This window comes from Phalacrocorax carbo, chromosome 7 (genome assembly GCF_963921805.1).
Source record: "Phalacrocorax carbo chromosome 7, bPhaCar2.1, whole genome shotgun sequence".
Lineage (NCBI taxonomy): Eukaryota > Metazoa > Chordata > Aves > Suliformes > Phalacrocoracidae > Phalacrocorax > Phalacrocorax carbo.
Genome location: NC_087519.1, coordinates 20,930,275 through 20,952,300, shown reverse-complemented (window position 1 = coordinate 20,952,300; position 22,026 = coordinate 20,930,275). Strand labels below are relative to the sequence as shown.

Here is a 22,026-nt window from a genome sequence, read left to right as displayed (position 1 = left end):
GGAGAGGGAGATTTAACTGTGAAGTACACCACTGTGAAGTATACGGCTAATTCAATGGATGTATTAAGAAATATATGGCTTAATACATAAAAGCAGTATGGAATAGAATATGAACTTGATGCCCAACCTGCCCAATTCCCTTTATTCCAGAACTGCAAGGTGAGCGGAAATTCCATAAGAAAACTTGCTGTGAAGGAAATATAAACCTTGAGTTATGACATAACAAGTTCTCTCCCCACTTCAGACCAAAAGAAGCCTTTGTGCTTTTTGTATTAGGCGAAAAGTTACCATCTAATCTGAACAAAACTTGGTTTCCCAGGTGTATTGAGAATTACACAGGAGCCCGTTGTGAGGAAGTGTTGCTGCCTAGCATCAAGTCCCAAACGAAAGGTGACCTGTTTGGAGCTTTCTTGGCTTCACTACTACTTCTAGGAGTTCTTGTAATTGGAGCATTCTACTTCCTTTGCAGGTAAAAGTGCTTCAGAGTGCTGAAGCTATTTAATCAAGTAGAAGATTCTTCTGGTAATCATGTACTAATTATTTGAATGTAGAAGTGTGTAATGAATAATCCATAAGGTTTGTATGGTTATTCAGCATAATTAATGTGGATGTCTCAACCTGTTGCTTGTAATATTTTACTTCCTGGCTTGTAGTTGTCTCAGTGTCTTGTCAAGCTATTACTTGTAGTTGCTTTGTAAAAAATACATGTATTACACCCATTTCTGAGGGACTTTACAGTCTACCTAGAGTTAGTGCTTACATTTTAAAATGTTAGTCAACACTTAAGTTGTCCGAAGACGGAGAAGTAGAGGCAAATTACCAAAGTACTTAGGGATCAGAAACTGTTCCACTGCATTGAATTGGCAGCCAAACCAAATGGTGTCATTAGCTGCCAATTCCTTGACAGCTTCTGGTTTAAAAAGGAAAACTAAGGAAGGAATCAAATTCAAGAATAATCCCAGGTAGATGCTTATTAACTAACATCTAGAACAAATCAGAGAGCTAACTCATTCATCCAGGATGATCCATGTTTGAGTAGCATGAAAATGTCAGTGCTAGGCAGCACATGCTGCAGGTTTGGTTTCAGTAGCATTTCAGGCATATGATGACTTCGAATGAAAGCATGTAAAGCCGTTACTGAGATTAAGTCAACAATTTGATGCTGTACATATATCAGTGCAGTACATCAGTACACTGAAACCAAACTGTCTTCACTCACTCCCTGCATTTATGTATGCAAGTCAACCTCCTATGTCCCCTCTTGTTTTCAGAGTATGGCATTTTTTGTAAAAGCTTATTTTGTCATATACTGTTCATATGTATTTATCCCTTCATGAGGCAGCTTACTAGCCCCTGCAATTCTTAGCCATCACAGACTTGCAACCTCTTCCTGTTACTCCTGTGCTGCATTTCTCCTTGGTTATGATAACCTAAGGTTCTTGCAATTCTGTTCTTTGCTCTCCCATAATCTCATTGCCAAATCAGCCTCTCTGTTCAGTGACTTTAAATGAGTGACCTTTGGAATAGCTGGTCTAGTTTTACCTCAGCTGCTGTCATAGAAACCCACTGAATGCTACTTCTTCCCATAGCTGAATATATTTAGGAGAGATAGAGAGCATTTGATAAAAAAGAGTTTGTATCCAAAAAAACTTGTTGTAGAGGATAACCCCCACCTTAGTAATTTTAGTTAGATGAATCCTGTCTTAGCAGTGAGAAGCCACAGCAATTGTTTGCTAAAGAACATTTGCACATTACTAGAGTGTTATTAGAATATAGCTTTAACTAACTAAAGAAAAATTCATTCAAGTCTCAGATGTACGGAGAGTATTTCTTTAGATGTAAAGCTTGTCTCTGAAAAAAGTCTTCAGAGCAGAGAATTCAGAGAGTGATCTGTTAAAAGATCCCTTTCCTCTTGCATACAGTAGAATTAGGGGAAGGCCAGAGACACAATCTACTGAGTTTTACGGTCAAATAGCCTTGCATTGCAAATTACAGAAGCTTAGAATCTAACTGCAGTGACAGGTCTGTGCAAGTCTTTTATTAGTTGGAAAATGAACCTCAACTACTCTGTTTCCTTACAGAAAATCCCTTTACTCAAGCTTTACCTAACTGGCAGAACAAGTAGGAGGTCCTCTTTATTAGAAAAATATCAAGGGCAGCAACTCACTCTTAACATAATTGCCCTTTAACCTATCTTAAATAGCAGACTAGCTTAGGACATCTCATCAAAATCATGGCCAACTTCTTTAGTGTGAAAAAAGAACCTACCTGGTTAAAAATTGTCTCATCTTACCTTTACACTTCAGAGGCTGATGAAGCACAATCATCTTCTGCTGGAGAACTCATCTATAAAAGAAACACATCTAGAAGTCCTTATCTCTTGACTGAAGTGACCAACATACCAGAGGAGTCTCAAGTAGATACTTTAATCTGCTCCCCTCTTTTCAGCTGTTTAAACAAGGATTATTACTAGCAGCTGCCATTAATATTATGATTTTTTTTCCTAAATTTGATCTACCACCTTTATCATAACATTCTGGAAGAGGGTGGAACTGGGGCTTGTAAGGGTTAGCTCAGTTTGCATCATCCTTAACTTGTCCTTTTGTCAGGATATATTGAATTCAAAATGTTAAGAGAAATATTGTGCTATCAGATTTCCACTATTACACTTTATTAACAAATATGTTTGATCCATAATCAGAAAGCAGAGCTTTTTCCTCCCATATTGTGTATTAGTAAACATTTCTGTGGCTCTTTCAGCAGAGGATTCTAGTGTGGTTTTAGTATAAACAGTAATGAAATCGAGAGGGATGCAGAAGAGGAAATATTAATGGCAATTTAGGATGCAGAAGCTCAATCCCTAAAATTAGACATCAAATCTTTTAGAATTTAGGAAATCAATATTCTCTTTTCTTGTCCGTATCTTCACTTGAACCCCCTTTCCTTTCCAAGTTTTCTTCCTCTCAGGCTGCTTGGCGCAGATTTCAGGACCAGGCATGTGCAACGTGCATTTAATGCTCCCTACAAACAAATCCATTCAGCATACAAGGGTGGAGAGAAAGGATTTCATTGCCCTGCTTCTAAAAGTAAATCATAAGTAATGGTGAGAGTAACCCATAAAAGAAAAGGGCTGCATAGGAAAATCTCTGGGTGAACAGTGGGAAATAATTGTCCTTTTATATATAGCCAAGTCATCACATTTTTATCAGCCGAGGATTTATTTTTTCCAATCTGCTGCTAAGCTGATTTCATGCTGTATTTGATTACGTAGTAGGATTCATCATAATGGTATGGTTTGGGAAAGCAAACCTAGAAGGAGGAGGAGGAGAGAGAATCAGAGATGATGAAGAAACAGTATTTGAAATGGCTAGAGGGTGAGAATGATGGAAAGTAGAACAAAAGAGAGGAAAGGAACTGAAGGTCTGAGTGAAAGAACTGCAGAGAATGGAGGGAGGGAAGAGGGAGAAGTGACCAAGGACTGCTGATGGGAAAAAAAGCAGCTTAGAACTGGAAGATAGTCTAGGGTTAAACCTCCCACCATTGCTGGAACCTGTAGGAGTCTCAGGTTGATAGAACAGAATTAGCTAGGTGGTAAAGTGAGTAGCTTTAATTTACTTTCAGAAAACGTTACGAGTAATGTTGTAAAGAAAAGACTATGCTTTTACATCTCAAAGATTAGTCTTGTAAAACAATTTTATATCGTGTTGTAGGAATTCGTAAGAACCGTACTGTCCACACTCTAAATTAATGTGAAAACCAGTTCAGTACATTAATTTCCTATGCTATTTTATCAAGTTTTTTCCAGGAATGTGTTGTTTCTTAAGTAGTAATCATCACTTCTCTGTCAAAGGGGGAATCCCGATCTTTAAAGAACATGCTTAGCTCTGTTTTACATTTCTGTAAAAGCTCAGCACATATAGCTATTGCTATTTTATTGGGTTTCACTAAAAGATATGGCATCAGGCCAACAACTGTATTTTAGCAAAGATAGTAAAATATTTACACTGTGAATGTAAAACTTATCCATATATATCTATATTAAATCAGAACTTGTTTTATGAGAGTGATTTGCTATTTAAAAATCAAAAATGTCTTGGATTGGAGTAGACTTCTGTGTGGCTTTAGGCCCAGGAGCTGTATAACCTGGTAGCAGAGCAGAGTGTGTGGAGATAGAGCAAATCCAGTTCTAGCTGCTCTGTCTTGAAACAAACACATGCACCCCCTGCCAACAAATGGTACCGATAAAGCTGATTGTTTTGACCTGGGCAAAACAGGAAAGTATGCAAAAATCCTTGCTATTACACTGTTACTGAGGTAACAAATGGCATATTTTGCCACAAGCAATTCACCTGTCAGCACAGGTCCATCTGGCCTTCTTTCTCCAGAAACATATTGTACAAGGGTTACAGGAAAAAGAATAGGAAAGGTAGCTGATTAGTATAGATTCCTCATAAGCCAGCTTAGAGGAATAGAGAAAACCCTAGGGAAAACTAAAATAAATCTGCAGTTCATTTCTATACTTTATTATAAGTCCATGTTGAAATCCCAAATTACCTGTAAGATAAGTGTATATTGATAAACAGGAGCTCAGCCAGCCAAAACAACAGGGTCTAGGAACAAAGCCATTTAAGCTATCCAAGACAACAGACTTCGCGGAGGAGTTATATCACCACAGGACACAAACTGGACAGAAGGGAGAACAGCTCATGACCCTCCTCAAGAGAGCAGATGTCTAATTACTATTAAAAGAAAGGGAAAGAGACAGCAAGAGATCAGCTCTATTTAAAAGATCTGTTTCTCCTCAAGAAAGAGTGGAAAATACCACATTATTGATATTTCACTTCCAAATGCTAAGAGAGTTAATGATAAACTAAATAACTTCGTGGTATCTACTAATTGCTTAAATAAAGACCTGAGAAATCAGACAAATGGGAACATTAACTTCAGGAGAGAAGCCATGTAGTTCTAAGTGCTGTTTCTGCATCTGATCTCTGTTACTCTCCCTCAGAGAGATGCTTCTCAAAATTGTTGAGTATTAATTAGAAAGTAATTGCAGAAGATCCATGTAACTTTTCTTTAGTGGAAGCATCATTCAATTAATTTGTCTCTCCTCTGGTAACTTTTTTCGCTCTGTGTGTGTGTTGTTTTTTTTTAATCACTATTGTGTCTTTTCTGTTTCTTCTGGTCAGGAAAGCTTCCGTTCCAAGGACAAGTTCTTCAGAGTGTGGTGCCATCCTGGTTGAGACTACAACCAGCAATGGCTGCAACAGTGAGTACATTTAAAGTTAAACGATTTGGCTCCGTAAGGGGAGGAAGTTTTCTTCAATTAAAAGCATGTGTTTTGTTTATTTTTCAGAAACAATAACAGAGTAAAGTATTAGAGTGGAAAAATGGTGGGAAAACAACATGCAGAGCAACCCTAAGAATACAGTAATTATAGAAGATGACGTGGTAAGCAAGATGAGAGAAGGAAGTAAACTGAAATAGGAGGCTTGCTTACGTGTTGAAGACTGCAACTAAGGCATAAAGAGAAACAGTTGCGCTTCTTCGTGTTTCTATGTATTTTTAAAGGTGTATCAAATCATACAGAAATCACTGTAATCACTATAATTTGTTTGAATTTTGTGAGATTTTTCATGACAAGTTACTGTTTTCAGTAATGCACAGGTAGAAGCATGAGATAATTTCAGTTTTTACTGCATGGGAAATAGGAAATAATCTTTTTTTCACTGCACACAAAATATGAGATAATCAGAGGGGTTTTAGCATGAGGTAATACTATGAATTTTTTATAGGATTTTCCTTTTAACAAGATTGCCCCAGAGGAGTTGAGGACTATCTTGATTAAATAGTTTCAAAATTTATACCTGTGATACATGTCCAGAATTTGCCTTGTTTCAGATACACGTACCAGATGTAAGGGGGCGGAAGGTACCTTTCTCCAGTTAATACTGATTTTTTTTTTTAATAGTAAGACAACATGAGGATGAGGTACCAGTGCTAGTGTATTGGCCAAATTCCTGGTACAGTATTTTAATTCAAACAAAAAGAAAATATTAAGAGATTGGTGATGGTTAGAAGTTTACTAGGCAGAGTATTTACCCTTTGTTTGGTATATGTCCCTAATATTAAGCAAGACACCTTCCTCAATGGTTTTATTTTTGTCTTGCCTTCATCTGAAAATCTCACTACTGAGAGAGATTTAAATCTTACCTTAAATTTTCCAGTTGATATTTCAGATACTAGAAGTCAGGAATTTTATTCAGCAGTTCCCTTCCTGACGCAAAATATTATCCAACCAGGTGTCTTGGCTGAAAAAGTGCTGCCCTCTCTTAAGATTTATTTGTTTTATTCACATAACCATTTGTTAATCACACCAGTATATTATATATCACTAACTGGTTCCTCACAGGATTCTCTTTCTCAGACAAAGAGAGGCCAAATGACATGGTCTGTCTCTCTTTCTGTCTTGACAACACAAAGAGCCTGTCTGGTTAGTCAGAGACATAGAAAATGTGAACAGAACAATTTTATTTTCAGCAAATCTCTAGCCCTGGAGGTTGAAACCAGCAAAACTCAGATATGTTTCCATGATGGCACATTACCTAGCAGCTCACTATGCAGGATTTATAAGGTTGTATTGAAGAGAAAGTTAATTGAGAAAACTTCAGGAATTGAAAGGGTAGAAAATGCAGAACGCAGATTTCTTATCTCTGAAATAAAAAATCTTGAGGTGTATAAAAATATAGGTGCAAAGAGAATGTTGAATAAGCTTCTATTCCTAGGGTGTCTACTACGCACTCTAGTGTCAGAAAAAATAGTGTGTATTTTATATCAATGTAGACAAAAGTACAGCAAGACAGAGAAGGAAATACATGCTGTTACAATGTATAAAGTAAGAGGTCAAAGAGAAAACCGTATTATAATAGCTACTAGAAAACAAAACAGAAAAATACATTACCTTCTAAGGACTCATGTCAGCGAAGTTAGAGTCCAATTTAAAGCTCAGCATCTGAAGGGAGAATCCGAGGGCACCAAATCAAGTGGAGGACCTGATCCAGAGAAGCTCCTGATCAAGTTACATAAAGCACTAAAAGATCACTTTCTTCCCACATTAACTGATCTTATATGTTATTTTCTGGACTTCAAACCTTTAGCAGATACTCTGAAGGAAGGCGATGACATTATTTTAAAGGCTAGGAAAAATAAAGGTGATTTCACGTCACACAGGGACGTGCCACTGTTAAATACAGAGTTTATGAGATCTGTATCAGTACTGACAGCTACGTTAGAATCATTATTACCTAAAGTACTTTGCATAGCCTCAGTGAAAATCAGTCAGAGACGACTGCTGTTAGATAACTTCCACATGTTATTGCTCGTGAGACATTCAGACTTAATAATGTTGACATTTGGTATGCTAGTTTCATTGAAGGAGGAAAAGGCTTACAGTCACCTTAACTGGAAATTCAGGGAAGAAATAGTAAGAGAAGATGCAAGAAATAAATGGACTGAAGTTGTACTCTATAAACTCTTAGAACAGCTTTCTAGACAGACGTGGAACAATCATTCACTGTTACCAATCTTGTTTGCATTATTTGGGAAACACTTTGTACGAAAAGTGAGGATGAATAAAACAAAACTATGTTTAAATGCAAACAAGTTGATTTATGAAACAATGTTACCTTTGAATGAAATCCTATTAGCGATTCAGACTGCTTCAAACCCACTGCATCTGAGAACATTTCAGCTTCTAAAAAGAATTATTTCAATTCACAAACTTTGTGACACTGACATTCAGGTCAAAATGAGATCAGGCTACAAATTAATTTTAAAGTGGTCAAATGCCACAGAAAGTACAGGGTAGCCGACATTAGCTATAATAAAATAGTACAACACACACTAGCAATGCTTGCTTACAAAATTAAGCAAGTAGTCCCGTGAGCAATAAAGCTAAGGAAACACCCGTTCCAATGGATCAAATCTTGCTGTTGGAGTCACTGGAGTCTAAAAAAGCATTACGTGTATATGCAGGGATAAGTAACAAGGTCTCTCTTCTCTGCTTGACTCCTGTTCTCATGAAACATAAAGGCTTATGTCTTTGAGATTACCCCTCCACCAGCTGAAAGGTTATGCAGGGAAGAAAAGAGGAAAAGACTAATTTCTTAGGAACCTCCACTAATATGATTACACAACAATTTATTATAGTGTTATGGCAAAAATTCTTTTATACCTGAGGATCATGTTTTCCTTCCAGAATCGTTTCTTTCCAATAAAGGTCTCTTCATAATATGTTGCAAAACCCGTTTGATCACGTGCAGAACAAAATGCCAGCTATTAGCAGGAATCTCTTTGTAGCCCTAATTAAGAGGTTGCTTGATGTTACTCAGTATATAATTTTTTCTTCCATTAGTAGCCCAAACACTGGGGCAAAGTACAATGAAAGGAGAAGGAGAAATGGCTGTTCAGAGAAAACAAGAGGATTTCTCTGTGCTGCATTGTCTTTTTATTTATATTGTTAAATATTAAGCAGGAAGTTGACCAAGGGGAAGTCCATCTGGTAGCACTTCCCGTTTTAAAAGGTACCTTCAGTGTTGTGCCACCCCTTCGCAATTTACTGCACTAGAAAAAATATTTTCCTCCTGGCCCTGCATTTTTAAAGAGCAGCAGAGGGACTCCGATAGTATGACTCACTTATTTGAAAATGGAAAGCAGAGAAGAAATGGGGGAGCAAACTTACCACAACAGAAATGGTCTCTCTGCCATTGCTTTGTTAGGAGCTACTGAACTGACTGGAGTCCAGGCAGAAGGGGAAAGCAGTGACCTTACCTAAAAGGCTAAAAATTCCTGTTACATCTTCAGCAGATTATCTGTCAGGAGATGTGTACCTAGAAAGGACTTCCCAAGGAGAGGGAGGGCTTTAGCCAAAGGTGGTTATGGATTTAACATGGGACATCCAACTCTTCTACATGAAAAACCAAACCAAACCCCTCAATTATGTTCCTCTGGCAGTTAGCAGCCTTTCAGATGAAAAGGACATCAAACTATTTCCAGTAAAAACTGAAAAGAATATGGATTAGTTTGGATAAGAGTTTTCACTTGCATTATGACCATATTCAAACCCAGATATATTATCGAAGACTTATCTGTATAAGTTAGGGAAAAAACTAGAACTAAATTGTGTTAGGATTCTCTGGCAGTTATTTAGATTACCAGGATGCGTATGTTCACTGTACCTCTCTCAGATATAATGCCTTCTGCTGACATCTATGTATTTAAATGAAGAGATGTAATATGCCTATATCTCAGATTATATGGAATAATCAAAAGAATCCAGATATAAATTATTGGCTTTTTGTGGTTAAGATTAGTGAAAAATGTGCTTCTTTCAAGAAAGTACTGCAGCATTTCCTGCGCTTTGGGGGAAAACAAGCAAACAAGAAAACCCAAACATGTACATGCCTAAAGATGTTTTTAAAAATCCAAAAATTTTTTCATTATTTTATGTAACATTACTTGCTTGTGCTCATCGAAAAATCTGTTCTTGATTTTCTTGTGATTGTAACCTGTTCAACATAGTCTGTGTGTAACGTGAGAAAGCAATTTCTTGATAGTGAAGTACCAAATGCAAATTTTGTGAAATACCGACAGGCAGGCTGGCACTCAGTTCCGTCTTTGGGACTGATACGCCACAAAACCTTTTACCAGGAATTATTTCTATAGCTAGCTAAGGGAGTGTAACAAAACCTGCAGCTCTAGAACCTGAACTAACAAGACGACATTCCTGTTTTCATCCCCAAAATTAAAACCATAACCAATTTCTAACACTCCTAAACATACCACTATGTCAGTTCATGTAACATTTGAACATTCTTGTTCAGTTAAGAGACTGTTTTCAGATTATCCTCTTGATAGAAGTAATATTTTGACTGCAACTTTTGTACAGGCAAATGATGGGCTGTAAAAATGTAGCTGAGCATCAAATGGTGGCATTTTTAACAGGGCTCTGTAATTTGAACCTATGTGGTATGTTCTCCATCCCAGAACTTGCTGCTGTTTCAAACTATTCAGTCATGTTCAGCAGTTCTGGAGACTCTAGGAGAGTTCCCATTTTGAGGGAATTAGTGCTTGCTCTCACTGTTGCCATACTGACAACTCAGCTATGACAAGCTTCTTTTAAAAAAGCTGTTTTTAACTGTTAAAGCTGTGAAAATTTATCTTGAAAAGGTGACATGACTGCCACTGATTCAGTGATATGAATCACTCTGAAACATTTATTTTGAGAAGTTTGTGCTACCTGCTAATCTCAGTGAGGTTCTAGCTGTGAAATATAATGATGGCAATTTATAAACTGTTTCTAAAAACATTTAGAAGCACAAATCTCACTGTTTTGGAAATAAAATTTTCTCTCCTAAATTATTAAAGCACTTGAAAAAAATTCCAATTAGCTATTTTATTTCTCTGCTGATAATTCTAACATAAGTACCAGGTAATATAATTTCCAAATAATTCAAACCTATCTTATATCTCCTTTGAAAAAAAGTTTCCAGTTTTTCACCGTAGCTATGTTGTCTGTTTAGAACAATACCCCACGTTGTTACGAACTGCTGGTAGGCACAGAATAATCAGCACAAGTGTCCTACAATGTTTGAACTCTTATTTGTTGGACCTAAAACTGTGGTACAAGACCGAGGCACACCGCCACCACCACCACAAGTGAGCTCAGTTTACCTCACTGCACATCTCTGAGCCTGTAGTTCAGGAGACACTGATAGGCAGAACACTCTCAATGCTCGTCCAGAGCCCCTCGGAAACGACAGCCTCGTCTGGAGCCTGTGCCTGGCTGAGAAATGGGCTTAGGAACAGGAAAAATTTCAAGTAAGAAATTTGATAATCAGAGTCTAACATTTATCTTATCTGCTTCATGTACGCAAAATAAAACTGGTGTATTAAGATAGAATGTATTTTAGAGATCCACCACAGACTTACACAGTCAAGAAAAGAAAAAAAGAAGAAAAAAAAATCTTCCCCCCAATATAATAATGAAAACCAACCAGACAGCAGGGGAAACAATTATTTTCTTAATGTTTGCAGAGTGCTCAGAGATTATAATATAAAAGACTTTAAATTTACCTGTTTACTATCTTTGTAACTTCTAACTATGCAAACTTCCAGACCTCAAACTTTACTTTCCTGTACCATTCCATTGAGTAAAACAGAAGTGGGCATCTGAATGGCAAAGGTTTTTTAACTTGTTCTCTCATTTGCCCAGACACTAAGAGTTCAGAAAACTTAGGTCAATACCAGAGTTAGTGTCTTGTAAGAAAGGTAATGAACACCACTGCAGAGTTACTTCTAGTAGAAAGAAGTTCTCCATTTTTAGAAAGACAAACTAGGAGGGGGACAGTGACACCACGTAAATTTTGAGGTAGCCTTTTAACTGAGAATTAAGAACCATATGTAACCACTTGTTTCTCCCAAATTTAGTCTGAGGTTTAACATTCTTATCAGCCTTCTCTGCTGCACACCGTAAGTCAAAGTTTGGCTGTATCTTGGTTTATGTATCTTGGTTTATCCTGCGAAGGGGGCATGATTCTGTCTCATTCATCTGTTAAAATAAGGCTTGTTCCAATATTAACTTGGGCTGAAACAAATCTGGCACAGAGTAACAAAACCCAAGTCCACTATCTTTGCAGTTGTCTGCAGTTTTTAATGGAAATTGCTTTCTGGCAGTACAGTTGTGACAATTTAGCATAACTTGGCTCCTCTTTACCAAATTTTTCTTGCTTTTGTACAACTGCATGTTATAGGAACATCCTATCATGAGGGGATTTTTGGATTAGTAATTTTGAAATCAAAATTGTAGTTACAGCTTTGTGTTTGGTAATTGCTGTTTTGGTTGTGCAAGTACGAGGTTATACATCACACAGCTTGCCTGTTACTCTTTGCACTTTTGAAACCTACACTTCACTTAATTGAAAGATGCATTAAGGAAAAACATGCAGCGAAACATGTTTCATATTCAAAACATGGGGAAAAGAATGTTTTTACCTTTTGTCAGCAAAACCATCACCCCTCCCTGCAGCTCTTGTGACTTTGAAGGTTTTCTTTTTTTTCTTAACAAAACCAAAATCCAGTTGTGGTCACTTAGGGACTATATTCTCTTGCTGGAAACACATTCTGTCAGCACTGTAACTGTAGAGAATTATCTTTAGAGCAGTCCTGCTATTCACAATTGCCTCAATATTCATTTAATTGACTGTCCACTTTAAAACCTCATGGTTATCTTTTGAGTGACAGAGAGATAAGTTACGGCACTGCCTTTTGGTCCGTGCACCTTTTAAGCAAACATATTTTGGTTTCACTCAGTTGTCATCATGAAGAGCAAATGACAGCGTGGAAACAAAATGAATTCGGATAGAAAAACATTTTAATCACAGATGTTGCAATTTCATCAACTACACCGCTTCCCTGTCACTTGGAAGACGTGATGTACTCTGGGAGAGAATGCAGTGGTTCCAGCCATGCAGTGCACAGTTCTGGGGTCCCCTGGGCTCATCCCCACTCCAAGGTTGGAAAGGATCCTGGACTCTGGTGCAGGCTCTGGGGTTTCCTGCCCCAGCATCTTTTCTGTACTACATTTACCTCTTCAGTGTCTGCAGCTGCAGGACTCGGGCACCTAAAGCACCTTGTTGCTGATCATCCCCTCCAAACCACACTCTCACTTCCCATTTTGCTCCATCCTTGGAGCTCACCATCTGCTTCTTCAGACGCTTCTGGACAGGTTTGCTCTGTAGTTCAGGACAGGTGGTTGATCACACTTCATCATCTACTATGGCAAAAAGTTAAAGTTCATGGGCTTACGCTAGCAGTGATGCTGAGTAGCCCTAACTCAGGCTCACACCTACAGGAATCTGAGTTACAGAAAGAAAACATTTTCTTTGCCTCCTGTTAGACACATAGCTTACACGGACAGGAAGGGCCCAACATGACATTCCGGTTATGCTGAAATGAGAAAACATGTATCCACCTCCCACGCAGAGGCTTCTCTTAAAATTCAAGCATGCTCCTTTTCCAAACACCTTTCCTTCTAAATGCAGTAACTAAACATTTCCCAATTCACACCCACACTTACTCATCTCCTGTCCCTAGAAGGCCACTGGGAGTTCACAGCTCATCCTCTGTCTTATAATTAAATAAACCCACATCATCAACACAGCCACTGGGAAGTGCTGTCTCTGCCCAGCACCCACTGAAACCACCAGTTAGCTCTCAGGAGAGACATGCCTATACCTGAACTCGTTAGGCCACCTTCGGGAAGTTTTAACTAGGCATGGGCAAAAAGTTGCCAACTGTTGTCTTGGGTGGCACACTTAAAGCAAAATACCGTTATTTTGTTGTGTAACATACAGCCAAGCCTTTTACTATGCTGAAAATGGGCCAGCTGCCTGATTTGGCATTCAGAAGTGTGGTGAAATGGTGCAAAATCAACCTTATTTTCTTCTCATTCTACTACTAAGTGAAAATGGAAGAGAGAATTTGAAAGTGAGCAAATATATTACTAGCTATACTGAGACTATATATTACTTATTGAACTTTGCAATACTGCATTCCAGCTGCAGCAGTCAAAACAGGTGGCTGATGTAAAAGCACGAGAAAAATATGCAAAGGACAAGTCTTGTTTAAAGGCTCTATATAGAAAGAACATAGCCAGATCTTCCTTGCCCCACAATTTCAAATTAAAAAGCAAAAAACTTTTAAAAGGAACTTAAAGATACCAGGTAGTCTTAATTTTTAGCACTCTGGTTTAAAGATTTACAACAGAGAGCATCATGCTGCAAGAGAATCTAAAAGAAAAGGCAACCTCTGCATTTTGATTGTGGAATCTTAAATACACAAAGGCTGAAACTGCTGGTACACACCAAGTATCCGATATTATTCTAAAACAGTTATTTAAGACAACTGAAATTCAGTTCAAGATGGTGAGACAAGTTGAGCTTGAACTGCACACCACCTCTTTAAATCAGAGCTTTTTCTCTAAGAATAGAGAGCAAGGTACTGTTACATGTTTTCGTCTTTATTTAATGAGCACTTTGTTACTTTTCTCTAAAGATTTTCACTCATTTTGTCTAGTAAAACCATCCAGTTCTGTAAATAGGACTCAGGTCTGGGCAGGTTTTGCATCTCTCGAAATAAAATCCAGGAAATGGTGGATTTTATGCATCAGTATTTCAGTATGCATCAGTAGTTTTTCTAGACTGTTTTACATACACAAATAGAGCACATCAAAGCACTGTTTCTTTCTACATGCTTATATTTGGACTCCAACTGCCATTTGTGCAAACTGCTCTCATTTGGGAAGAAAGACACCTTCTTCAGTTGCAGAATTCCATCAAATATAATTTACCTGCAATTCCGATGTGTACAGGGGATTACACAGAACACAAAGCTTTCTTGCAGCTATTACATTAAACTCTATTCCAACTACAAGATTGGATAATATTACCAAAATGATGTTTACATTTTGGAAGGGGCTTTGACTGCAAGATGACCACTCTTCCAGACTTCTCAGCTTTCTGGAATGAAACAAACAGCTCACTGAAGCATTAAAAACATATTTACGCTTGGTTTGCTTTAGTTGAACCAAGATGAATAAGAGTCATAACAGTAGTATAACCATGAAGCAGATCATCTTTGATGTCATTACATTCTCTTAATATGAAATTCCCAGTAACTATTCGATCACATCCTATTTCCCCATGTCCAAAAAAGCCAAAGAGGGGAATGTTTGGAAAAAACTTCCTAAATGCATCTGCTTCCATATTCCTCTTGGTTTTATAATGCCGATATCCTCTGCCAACACACGCAAACATGAAACCGATGGTGTTATGTTCAGGGATGTTTGCCGCTTTGAGACGCTGCATGGCGGCTTCTGCTGTCCTCTCATCAGCTACGTCCTGGTCTAACAAAACAGTGGCACTCTGAATCTGGGGACCGCTGAAAGCCAGCCCGACCACACCGCAGGCATCGCCGGGCTGAGCGCTGCTACTGAAAGGCAACAGGCACCGAGTTAGAGAACGTTCTGGAGAGACCACTTCTGACCTGGACGACCTCTGCTGTGGTGGAAGCACATTTCAAAGCAGACCAACATCCTAGTGGTTCTGAAAGCCACCCGTAGTTAAAAAACAAGCCAAAGCCTTCCAATTTTAGCAACCTTTCACATGAGGGACTTTCAGATCCACTACCAGGGATTAAGCCCAAGCCCACCTTTCAAATACATGCCAAATTCAGCCGTTTGTGTAAGCCACAGCTCTGTAATTCCAGTAAGCTTTTAGTTACGCTTAGGACAAGCAAAGATACTCAGCATTTACATATCAAACCAGGGCAGCAGCCAGTAATGGCTTCAGATTCACATTGCTTTATGTCTCCTTGGTCGGCCAGGACACATTGGTTTTAGTATTTACCTACTTAGGCCTTATCAGCAATAATTTAATAGCCAGTCAGCTCTCTTTTCTAGAGTAATGGTTCAGCTAGCGTACATCAGATGCAAGAAAAATGCTGGTATTGCATTTTTAGTCCAGACCTACGCTGGAGCCCAGATCTGCCCTGCATGGATCCAGAGGGAAGGGGTTTCAGCTAGACAAGATCTAGCCCAGTCCTGCGACTGCTGTGTCCTTCAGCAGCAGCAGCATATTAGGTGCGCTCCTGGGGCGCAGTTCTGTTCATGTGTTCATCTACGGCTCTGTAATGTGAGCCAAAAGGAGGCTGATACAGGAAAAAAAAAGTTCACATAAATGGTCTCTGTCGCGATAAGTGATAATATATCTGCAAGCCAGAGTAAACACTGACAGACTGCAATAAACACACATAGGGTATCTGAAGCTGGAAAACTCCTTCGCAGAGGGCTTCTCCTAGCTGGGTTTCCAGAATCCCATTTGTAACAAGGTCATACAAAGCTACCAGCTTTTCTAGCTAGATCACAGTGTAGCACTTGGACTTTATTATATTTAAAAAAAAATATCATTTTACTGTGTTGTGGTTTGGCATTAATGGGCACTTCTAATATGACATAACTAAAAGGCTACGGCTTCAGCAGCATTTCTCCCATTTTAGATCTTCTTTACAATTTACCTTGAAAAAGATACCTACTTCTCAGAGGTCAGTGATGTAAAGCTCTCAACTTGTCCCCCAGCCAGGATGATACTTTTCTCATTCAAAGGATTGACTATTTGATGAAGAAATCGAGTTGCTCCAGACTTCCAGGAGTTGTAGCCAAACAGAAGAACCACCCGGAGATCTGGGTTATTCTTCAGACCTACAAACAAAACCACAAACACCAGTCCTCTTATTTTTAAATCCTGACACCGTAAGTCCAACCATCCTAGTCTCTCCTCAAATAGTATATCACACCTTTAATAATGGCTTTCCACTGCTGCAACTGGGAAACGACACGAGTTGCCCAGGCATTCAGGAGCTGGGCTGCATTCCCCATGTAAGTGAGAATTTCTGAAAAGAACCTATCAAGGCAAAGAAGACTGCATCCACTTCCTCCAGCTGTCAACTTCTTTAGCAGACCACATGAGTTTTACCACAGCCTCTGAAGGTACAGCATTCAGTTTTACTTGGCAGACTTAATAATTGTTTTACAGATCAGAACTGAGTGTATAGGTTATTCAAGAAGAACCACAATGCAATAAATAGCTCTACCTGAAAAGTAAATATGTTACATCAGCCTGTTGCTTATCCCAAGGCAGAAACTGCCAGGCTCTGAGAAGACTTAAAAAACCCTCATTATACCACTCTTCATAAATGATCGACCCTGCTGAGGACACAACGTGAGGACTGTAAGCTGTATTTACTGAAATACCATGTCTTCTCTTCTACCTTTCCTTACTACAACACCTGACTTAGGATCTAAATACAAAGTTATTTTGAGTAAGAGGAGCAGCTCCTTCCAACTTGTTTCTAAACTGCAGTGATGGAAATCTGCCAATGGCACAAGCTCATTTATTTTTACTTTTAACCAATTGCTCAAAACCTAACTGCTTCCTCTGAACAGCTCCACTTGGAACCTAACTGAGGTAATCTGAGATCAACACTCAGTATAAGTGAATACTCCAGAGAATGGGAAGAACAGAGATGCATAATTACCAGCTGCAGCCCTAGAGAGCCCCAGCCTAGCACAGAAGCTGTTGCTTCCACACTGATGCCTAGAAGAGCAACACAACACTTCACAAAAGCCCAAATAAAGGGGAGAACAAGAACATACCTGCTTCAGCAAATTTACTTTCATCAAAGACCCTGTTCTTCAAGTCTTTTGAAAAATGGAAGGTATGAATTTTCACCCCATCGATTTTGGGAAACAACAGAGCAAATCCAGCTTCACCCTCTTCAATTTCTTGAGGTTGATTGCTGCTTGAACCCATAGGGGTAACTACAAAGACACCAAACCAAACATCCCGTGTTCAGTGATTCCAATGCTTTTGTGTACACCGTAACACAGATTAAGAGGCAGAACAGCTTAGACGATGTGAAACATGACAGTTCATTTCCATAACATATCTAATTCACAACTGGTGTGATTTCTTTGCTGATATTTTGTAAGATGAAGCATGTAGGAGTCCTGCTGGCTATAGATCATGCTGAAGTCACTTCAGACAAGGAGACATGGATATATTTCGACATTTCCCCCCAGCCACACCAAATATAAATCAGTGGGAAAACAAGCACTGTGCAATATGGCAGGAATGATTGAGACAGCTAACTTCTGCAGGCGTGAAAACATACTCAGGTTTTCAAGCACCACAAGTGAAATGCATTATACAAGCGTGTGATCATACAAATACTGGGAGTGTATTGAACTATGCTAATGACAACAACCAAATACCCTACTTATGCTGTGGGAAGAGAATTTAAAGCAAGAAACTAGGAAAAAACTTTCTAATGATAAGAAAGTGAAGCACTAGAAAAAGACTGCCAAGGATGGCTGCGGATTTTCCACAGTTACTGCATTTGCCTCCTGCTAGCCACAGCAAACAGGTACATACTGAAGGTGTCCTGTAAAATTAGTCACATGTGACTCCAAAAAATATAGATAAATCCAAGAAACATTCAATAATTACATTTAGGTGCTGGGAAAGACTGCAGTAAGCTGCCTGCTCAATGAAATCAACCCTTTTAATTGTAACAGCATTACATGAAGTACGAAACTAAGCTCCACGTGACTTAGCAGCGACACTATGGACTCCTTAAAATTTAAACTAGTACTGAACAAGGTGAGAGAACACAGTAATCACTGTGAGAGCTCTCCTGTCAGTCTGCAGGACTATGCTTTCAAAAACTTCTGAAACTCTGATATACAGGAACCCGAAGAGATGCGTGATACACTGGACACCTTCAAGCTGATCTCTCACAAAAATCACACATTTTCCTCCTACCTACAATCCCTGGGGTGACCAGTCCAAGAACCTGGCATCGCTTTGGCAACAATTTTTCGAGCGCAACTGCTGTTTCTTTACTGTTTCTTTTCCTGGCTATTAAAAAAAAAGGGAAAAAAAAGGGAAAAAGAAAAGTAAAAATTAGTTCTGAACAGTACTGGAACAAACCTTGCAGCCAATCCTGTCCTATTTAACCAGTGCTGCCGATCAGTGGCTGCCCAGCTAACAACGCGGCAAATCTGTACTGATAACAGCAAGAGCACAGGACTAGAAAGCTGTCTTTGTAAAATAACATACACCTACAAGCTGCGTTCCATACCACAGATGTAAAACTACGCGGTTGTGCTTTTTACAAAAGCTATACTTTCCCTTGAAGTTCAAATTCAGAGAATTCCCTTTCAGCTGGCCCTCCTCCACGTGCCTACATCCCAAGCGCTTCCTGAGGTGGGAGGGAGTTCGTTCGAGGTTTACCTTTCTTTTGCTCGTGACACTCCTCGTGCCCGCTGAACGTTTCTGCGTCGGCTATGTAGAGCACGGTTTGCGGCAGCACGTGAACCTTCTGCGAAAACACGGGAGAAGCAGCGGGACGGTGCAACAGAACCACCGCTCCCGCAGGGCCCCATCCCGGGGTGGGAGGGAGGGAAGGAGAGAAGGGAAAGGAGGAGGGGAGGGAGGGAGAGAAGGCAGCAAGGAAGGAAAGAAGGGAGGAAGGAGGAGAACGGAAGGGAAGGAAGGAGGGCGGGAGGCTCCTCAGGCGGGCGCGAGCCCTTACCGTCGCCTCCCCCCGCCCGCACCCACCTCCAGCTCGCGGGCCAGCGCGCGCACCAGCGCGTGGCTCTCGGCGGGGCCCGCCTCCAGCGCCGACACCCAGGCGACGCACTGCCGCCCCCGCAGGATCCGGCGGGCGCACTCCCTCCACAGCCGGCACACGCTGCAACGCACCGCGGGCAGAGCGCGTCGGCGGGGCCGCACCGGGAGGGCCCCGCCCCAGCGCTACCTCGGAACCCAGCACCCCCGCGGCCCCGCCCCTTACCAGGCGGCGCGCAGCAGCGCCTTGGTGGGCAGGAAGCCGAGGACGCGCTCCACCACCTCGGCCAGGTTGCCGAGGACGAAGGCGCCCTTAGCTGCGGCCTCCGCGGTACCGGCGGCCTCCATGTCGCCACCGCCCCCCGCCGCCTCCCCTTCCCCGCCGCTTCCAGGGCGGGGTTCCGGTCGGGTGGGGTTCCGGTCACGCGAGGGCGGGGACAGCAAGAGCAGGCACACGTCCGCCCCCCGGCGGAGGGGAGGACCCCATCTCCCCCTCCCGCCTGGTCCCACTCACCCCCCGGCGCCCCAGCACGGAGACAGCGCGCTTCTTAAAATGGTTTTTATTCATAAACTTGATGCAAGTTTACAAATTACTGTACATTGCCAAGTAACTCCGCAATGAGAAATGGAACCCAAACCAAAGCATGTGCCGAAGGTGCGGGGTCCGCCTGCAGGCAGCCCCCACCAGCCCTCCGGCACGCACCTGCCGGGGTTTATACAAATGCTGGTACAACCACACAAGCAGAAAGGCCGGGAAGTCACCCACTGTCCATTTGAAACGACACGTTATTGGAAGTAGTGCCAAAATTCTCCCCCATCGTTTCTTTCGAGCTAAAAACTGCATCTAGAAGCAAATGCACGAGGACTGGGGTTGGGGGAGGCGCCTGACAGAAAATAGCACAAATTGGACAGTGAACTAAAAAAAAATATAACAAAAACATGCTTCTGCGCTTCTAAAAAGTGCTTAAACCATGGTACAACACCCTTAGCTCAGCCCCAGAGTGGGGCAAAGGCCTAATGACAAGTACTACAACCAAAATAGAATTGATGTAGGTAAGGCAATGAAATATGGTGTAGAAAACAGACCCAGATTCTTTTGCTAATAAAGAAAAAACAGTTCCCATTAGTCTCTCAATAACAAAACCACCATCCTGACTATGGCAACATTTCTTAAACCTCTGAATCAGATCACGAGTTTTTGTACTTTATTGTGGCTTTTATATAAAAATTTTTCATTCAAGGAGGTTCATCTCAATTTGTGCCAATCACTTTATAAGTTCATTAGTTTACAAATGATTGCAACAACCCGTTAATAAAATGGAACACCTAAAAAGGTTTTTAGTACTTTAAATAACTTCAAGCTTCATACTGCGGCTCTTCTTGTTAAGGAGGTTGAGCCAACAAGTAGCAGGAACAGCCCAGCAAGTTCCGATGCCCCAGTAGAAGTGACTAGTTACAAGGTTTTATCGGCACAGCCTTGCTTTGCTTAAAAAACAAAACACCCAAAAAACCAGAAAAACCAAACCAAAAAACTAACATAATCTAAACAAAGAGCATCTTTTCCAAGAAACAGTTCATATTCTCATACAGCCATGAAAGATGTTTAATGACTTAACATACATGTGTTTTTCCTATATCATTAATTTGGAAATTCTACAAATGTTGTCATTTTAGACCAGAAAAACTACTGTGATTTGCAAGACCTGACATTTCCTAAAACAGTATTAAACAACGTATTAAACTTCTTGGCTTTAAATGAAACGATACAACGCAGTCTGCATTTTGCAAAAGGTAAGAAATACACAGAAGTGTGTGAACAACTCACTCCTATTGAATGATCTTCAGTAACTCAAATAGCCTGCTGTAGGGAGCTTATGCTTTCAAATAATAAAAAAAACAAACAAGGGAGAAGGGAGGGAGTGGCCCAAATATGCTTAATCCATGAGAACAAATATGGTAAAGGCCCAAACTGCTCAGTCCAGATACCCAAGAAGAGCAGAATGGTAAGGCTGTAACTTATACTTTACGTGTCAGTTGACAGATTATCCACTAATTTATCTAATAGCTAAAAGTCATCAGTATGGCTGTTACAGGGGCACTCATAGCTTGAGCCTGTGTGTTGGAAAACATAAAACTTGTTTTGTTGACATTGGTCCAGGTATCCACCAGTCCTCAGTATTAGCCATCTTCTTTTGGAGGAGTGTACCAGCCTATGGAGAACAGAGAAATGTGTTAGCTACGGACACAGCTACCTCAAGACAATCCTACCATCTTACTCTGAACTTGTGCAAGATGGAAGCCTAGTCTAGCTCCTTCCTTCCCTCTTAAAGCAGGCCAGCTCAGTGAGACCCAGTGCCCTAAACACTTGTGGTCTGCAGTGGAAGATAAAGCATGTGGCACATTCCAGAATCAGATTTGGGCGTGAAATTTAAATACTTCCAAGTTTGGGGTTTTTTGTGGCAGCAGCTATCCCGAGTTGGACAAACTGGACATCAACAGAGGAAGCTGGTGAAGGAAAAACATTGCTGTAACAAAACCAAATGGAACACAGGTGAAACCCCCAAGTCTTCAAGCCACAACACACAGACACAAACATGACTGCACTGGGATACCTGCATATAAATCCCACCTCACATACTGAAGAGTTAGGCACGCACAAGCGTTTGAATGGTTTATCCTACTTCTGCAAATCTTGCTGTAGGAGTGGGCTCAGAAATGTTTCTTCTAGCCACCTCCAGATCTCCAATCTGAATTATCGCAGCCACTATTGCAAAAATATCCT

The 22,026-nt window shown here is 40.4% G+C and overlaps 3 protein-coding genes across 9 annotated transcripts in view; 1 reads left to right on the top strand and 2 right to left on the bottom strand.

Annotated features, from left to right (window-relative positions):
* NRG4 (neuregulin 4) overlaps window positions 1-11,941 on the top strand; it is a 53,675-nt gene extending 41,734 nt beyond the window's left edge. For all 5 annotated transcript variants that reach the window (XM_064456754.1, XM_064456756.1, XM_064456755.1 and 2 more), the window contains 3 exons: window positions 320-469; window positions 5,190-5,269; window positions 5,357-11,941. In XM_064456754.1, coding sequence (XP_064312824.1) covers window positions 320-469; window positions 5,190-5,269; window positions 5,357-5,373 — 247 coding nt within the window. In that variant the 3' untranslated portion in view covers window positions 5,374-11,941. The remainder of the gene's footprint in view (window positions 1-319; window positions 470-5,189; window positions 5,270-5,356) is intronic.
* Window positions 11,942-12,408: 467 nt separating this feature from the next.
* FBXO22 (F-box protein 22) lies at window positions 12,409-19,650 on the bottom strand. Of its 2 annotated transcripts, none has more exons than XM_064456750.1 (7): window positions 19,471-19,650; window positions 19,236-19,368; window positions 18,909-18,996; window positions 18,438-18,533; window positions 17,270-17,434; window positions 16,150-16,315; window positions 12,409-15,045 (listed from the first exon to the last, which is right to left on the bottom strand). In XM_064456750.1, the coding sequence occupies exons 1-7, from the start codon at window positions 19,590-19,592 to the stop codon at window positions 14,619-14,621; spliced, it is 1,197 nt and encodes a 398-aa protein (XP_064312820.1). In that variant the 5' UTR covers window positions 19,593-19,650; the 3' UTR covers window positions 12,409-14,618. The 2 variants fall into 2 exon arrangements, with proteins under 2 accessions (XP_064312820.1, XP_064312819.1); XM_064456749.1 differs by having other exon boundaries at window positions 12,409-15,048; window positions 19,471-19,649.
* Window positions 19,651-20,427: 777 nt separating this feature from the next.
* UBE2Q2 (ubiquitin conjugating enzyme E2 Q2) overlaps window positions 20,428-22,026 on the bottom strand; it is a 49,346-nt gene continuing 47,747 nt past the window's right edge. For both annotated transcript variants that reach the window (XM_064456752.1, XM_064456751.1), the window contains one exon: window positions 20,428-21,454. In XM_064456752.1, the coding sequence (XP_064312822.1) occupies window positions 21,423-21,454 (32 nt within the window). In that variant the 3' untranslated portion in view covers window positions 20,428-21,422. The remainder of the gene's footprint in view (window positions 21,455-22,026) is intronic.

Bases quoted from the DNA above. Each gene is read 5' to 3' on its own strand.
- FBXO22 (XM_064456749.1), bottom strand. From the start codon at position 19,592: ATGGAGGCCGCCGGTACCGCGGAGGCCGCAGCTAAGGGCGCCTTCGTC. The intron at 18,534-18,908 runs GTAAACCTCGAA...TTTTTTTAATAG, and splicing joins GTGTCACGAGCAAAAGAAAG to CCAGGAAAAGAAACAGTAAA. The intron at 15,049-16,149 runs GTAGGTATCTTT...GTTGCCTTTCAG, and splicing joins ACATCACTGACCTCTGAGAA to TAGCAGCGCTCAGCCCGGCG.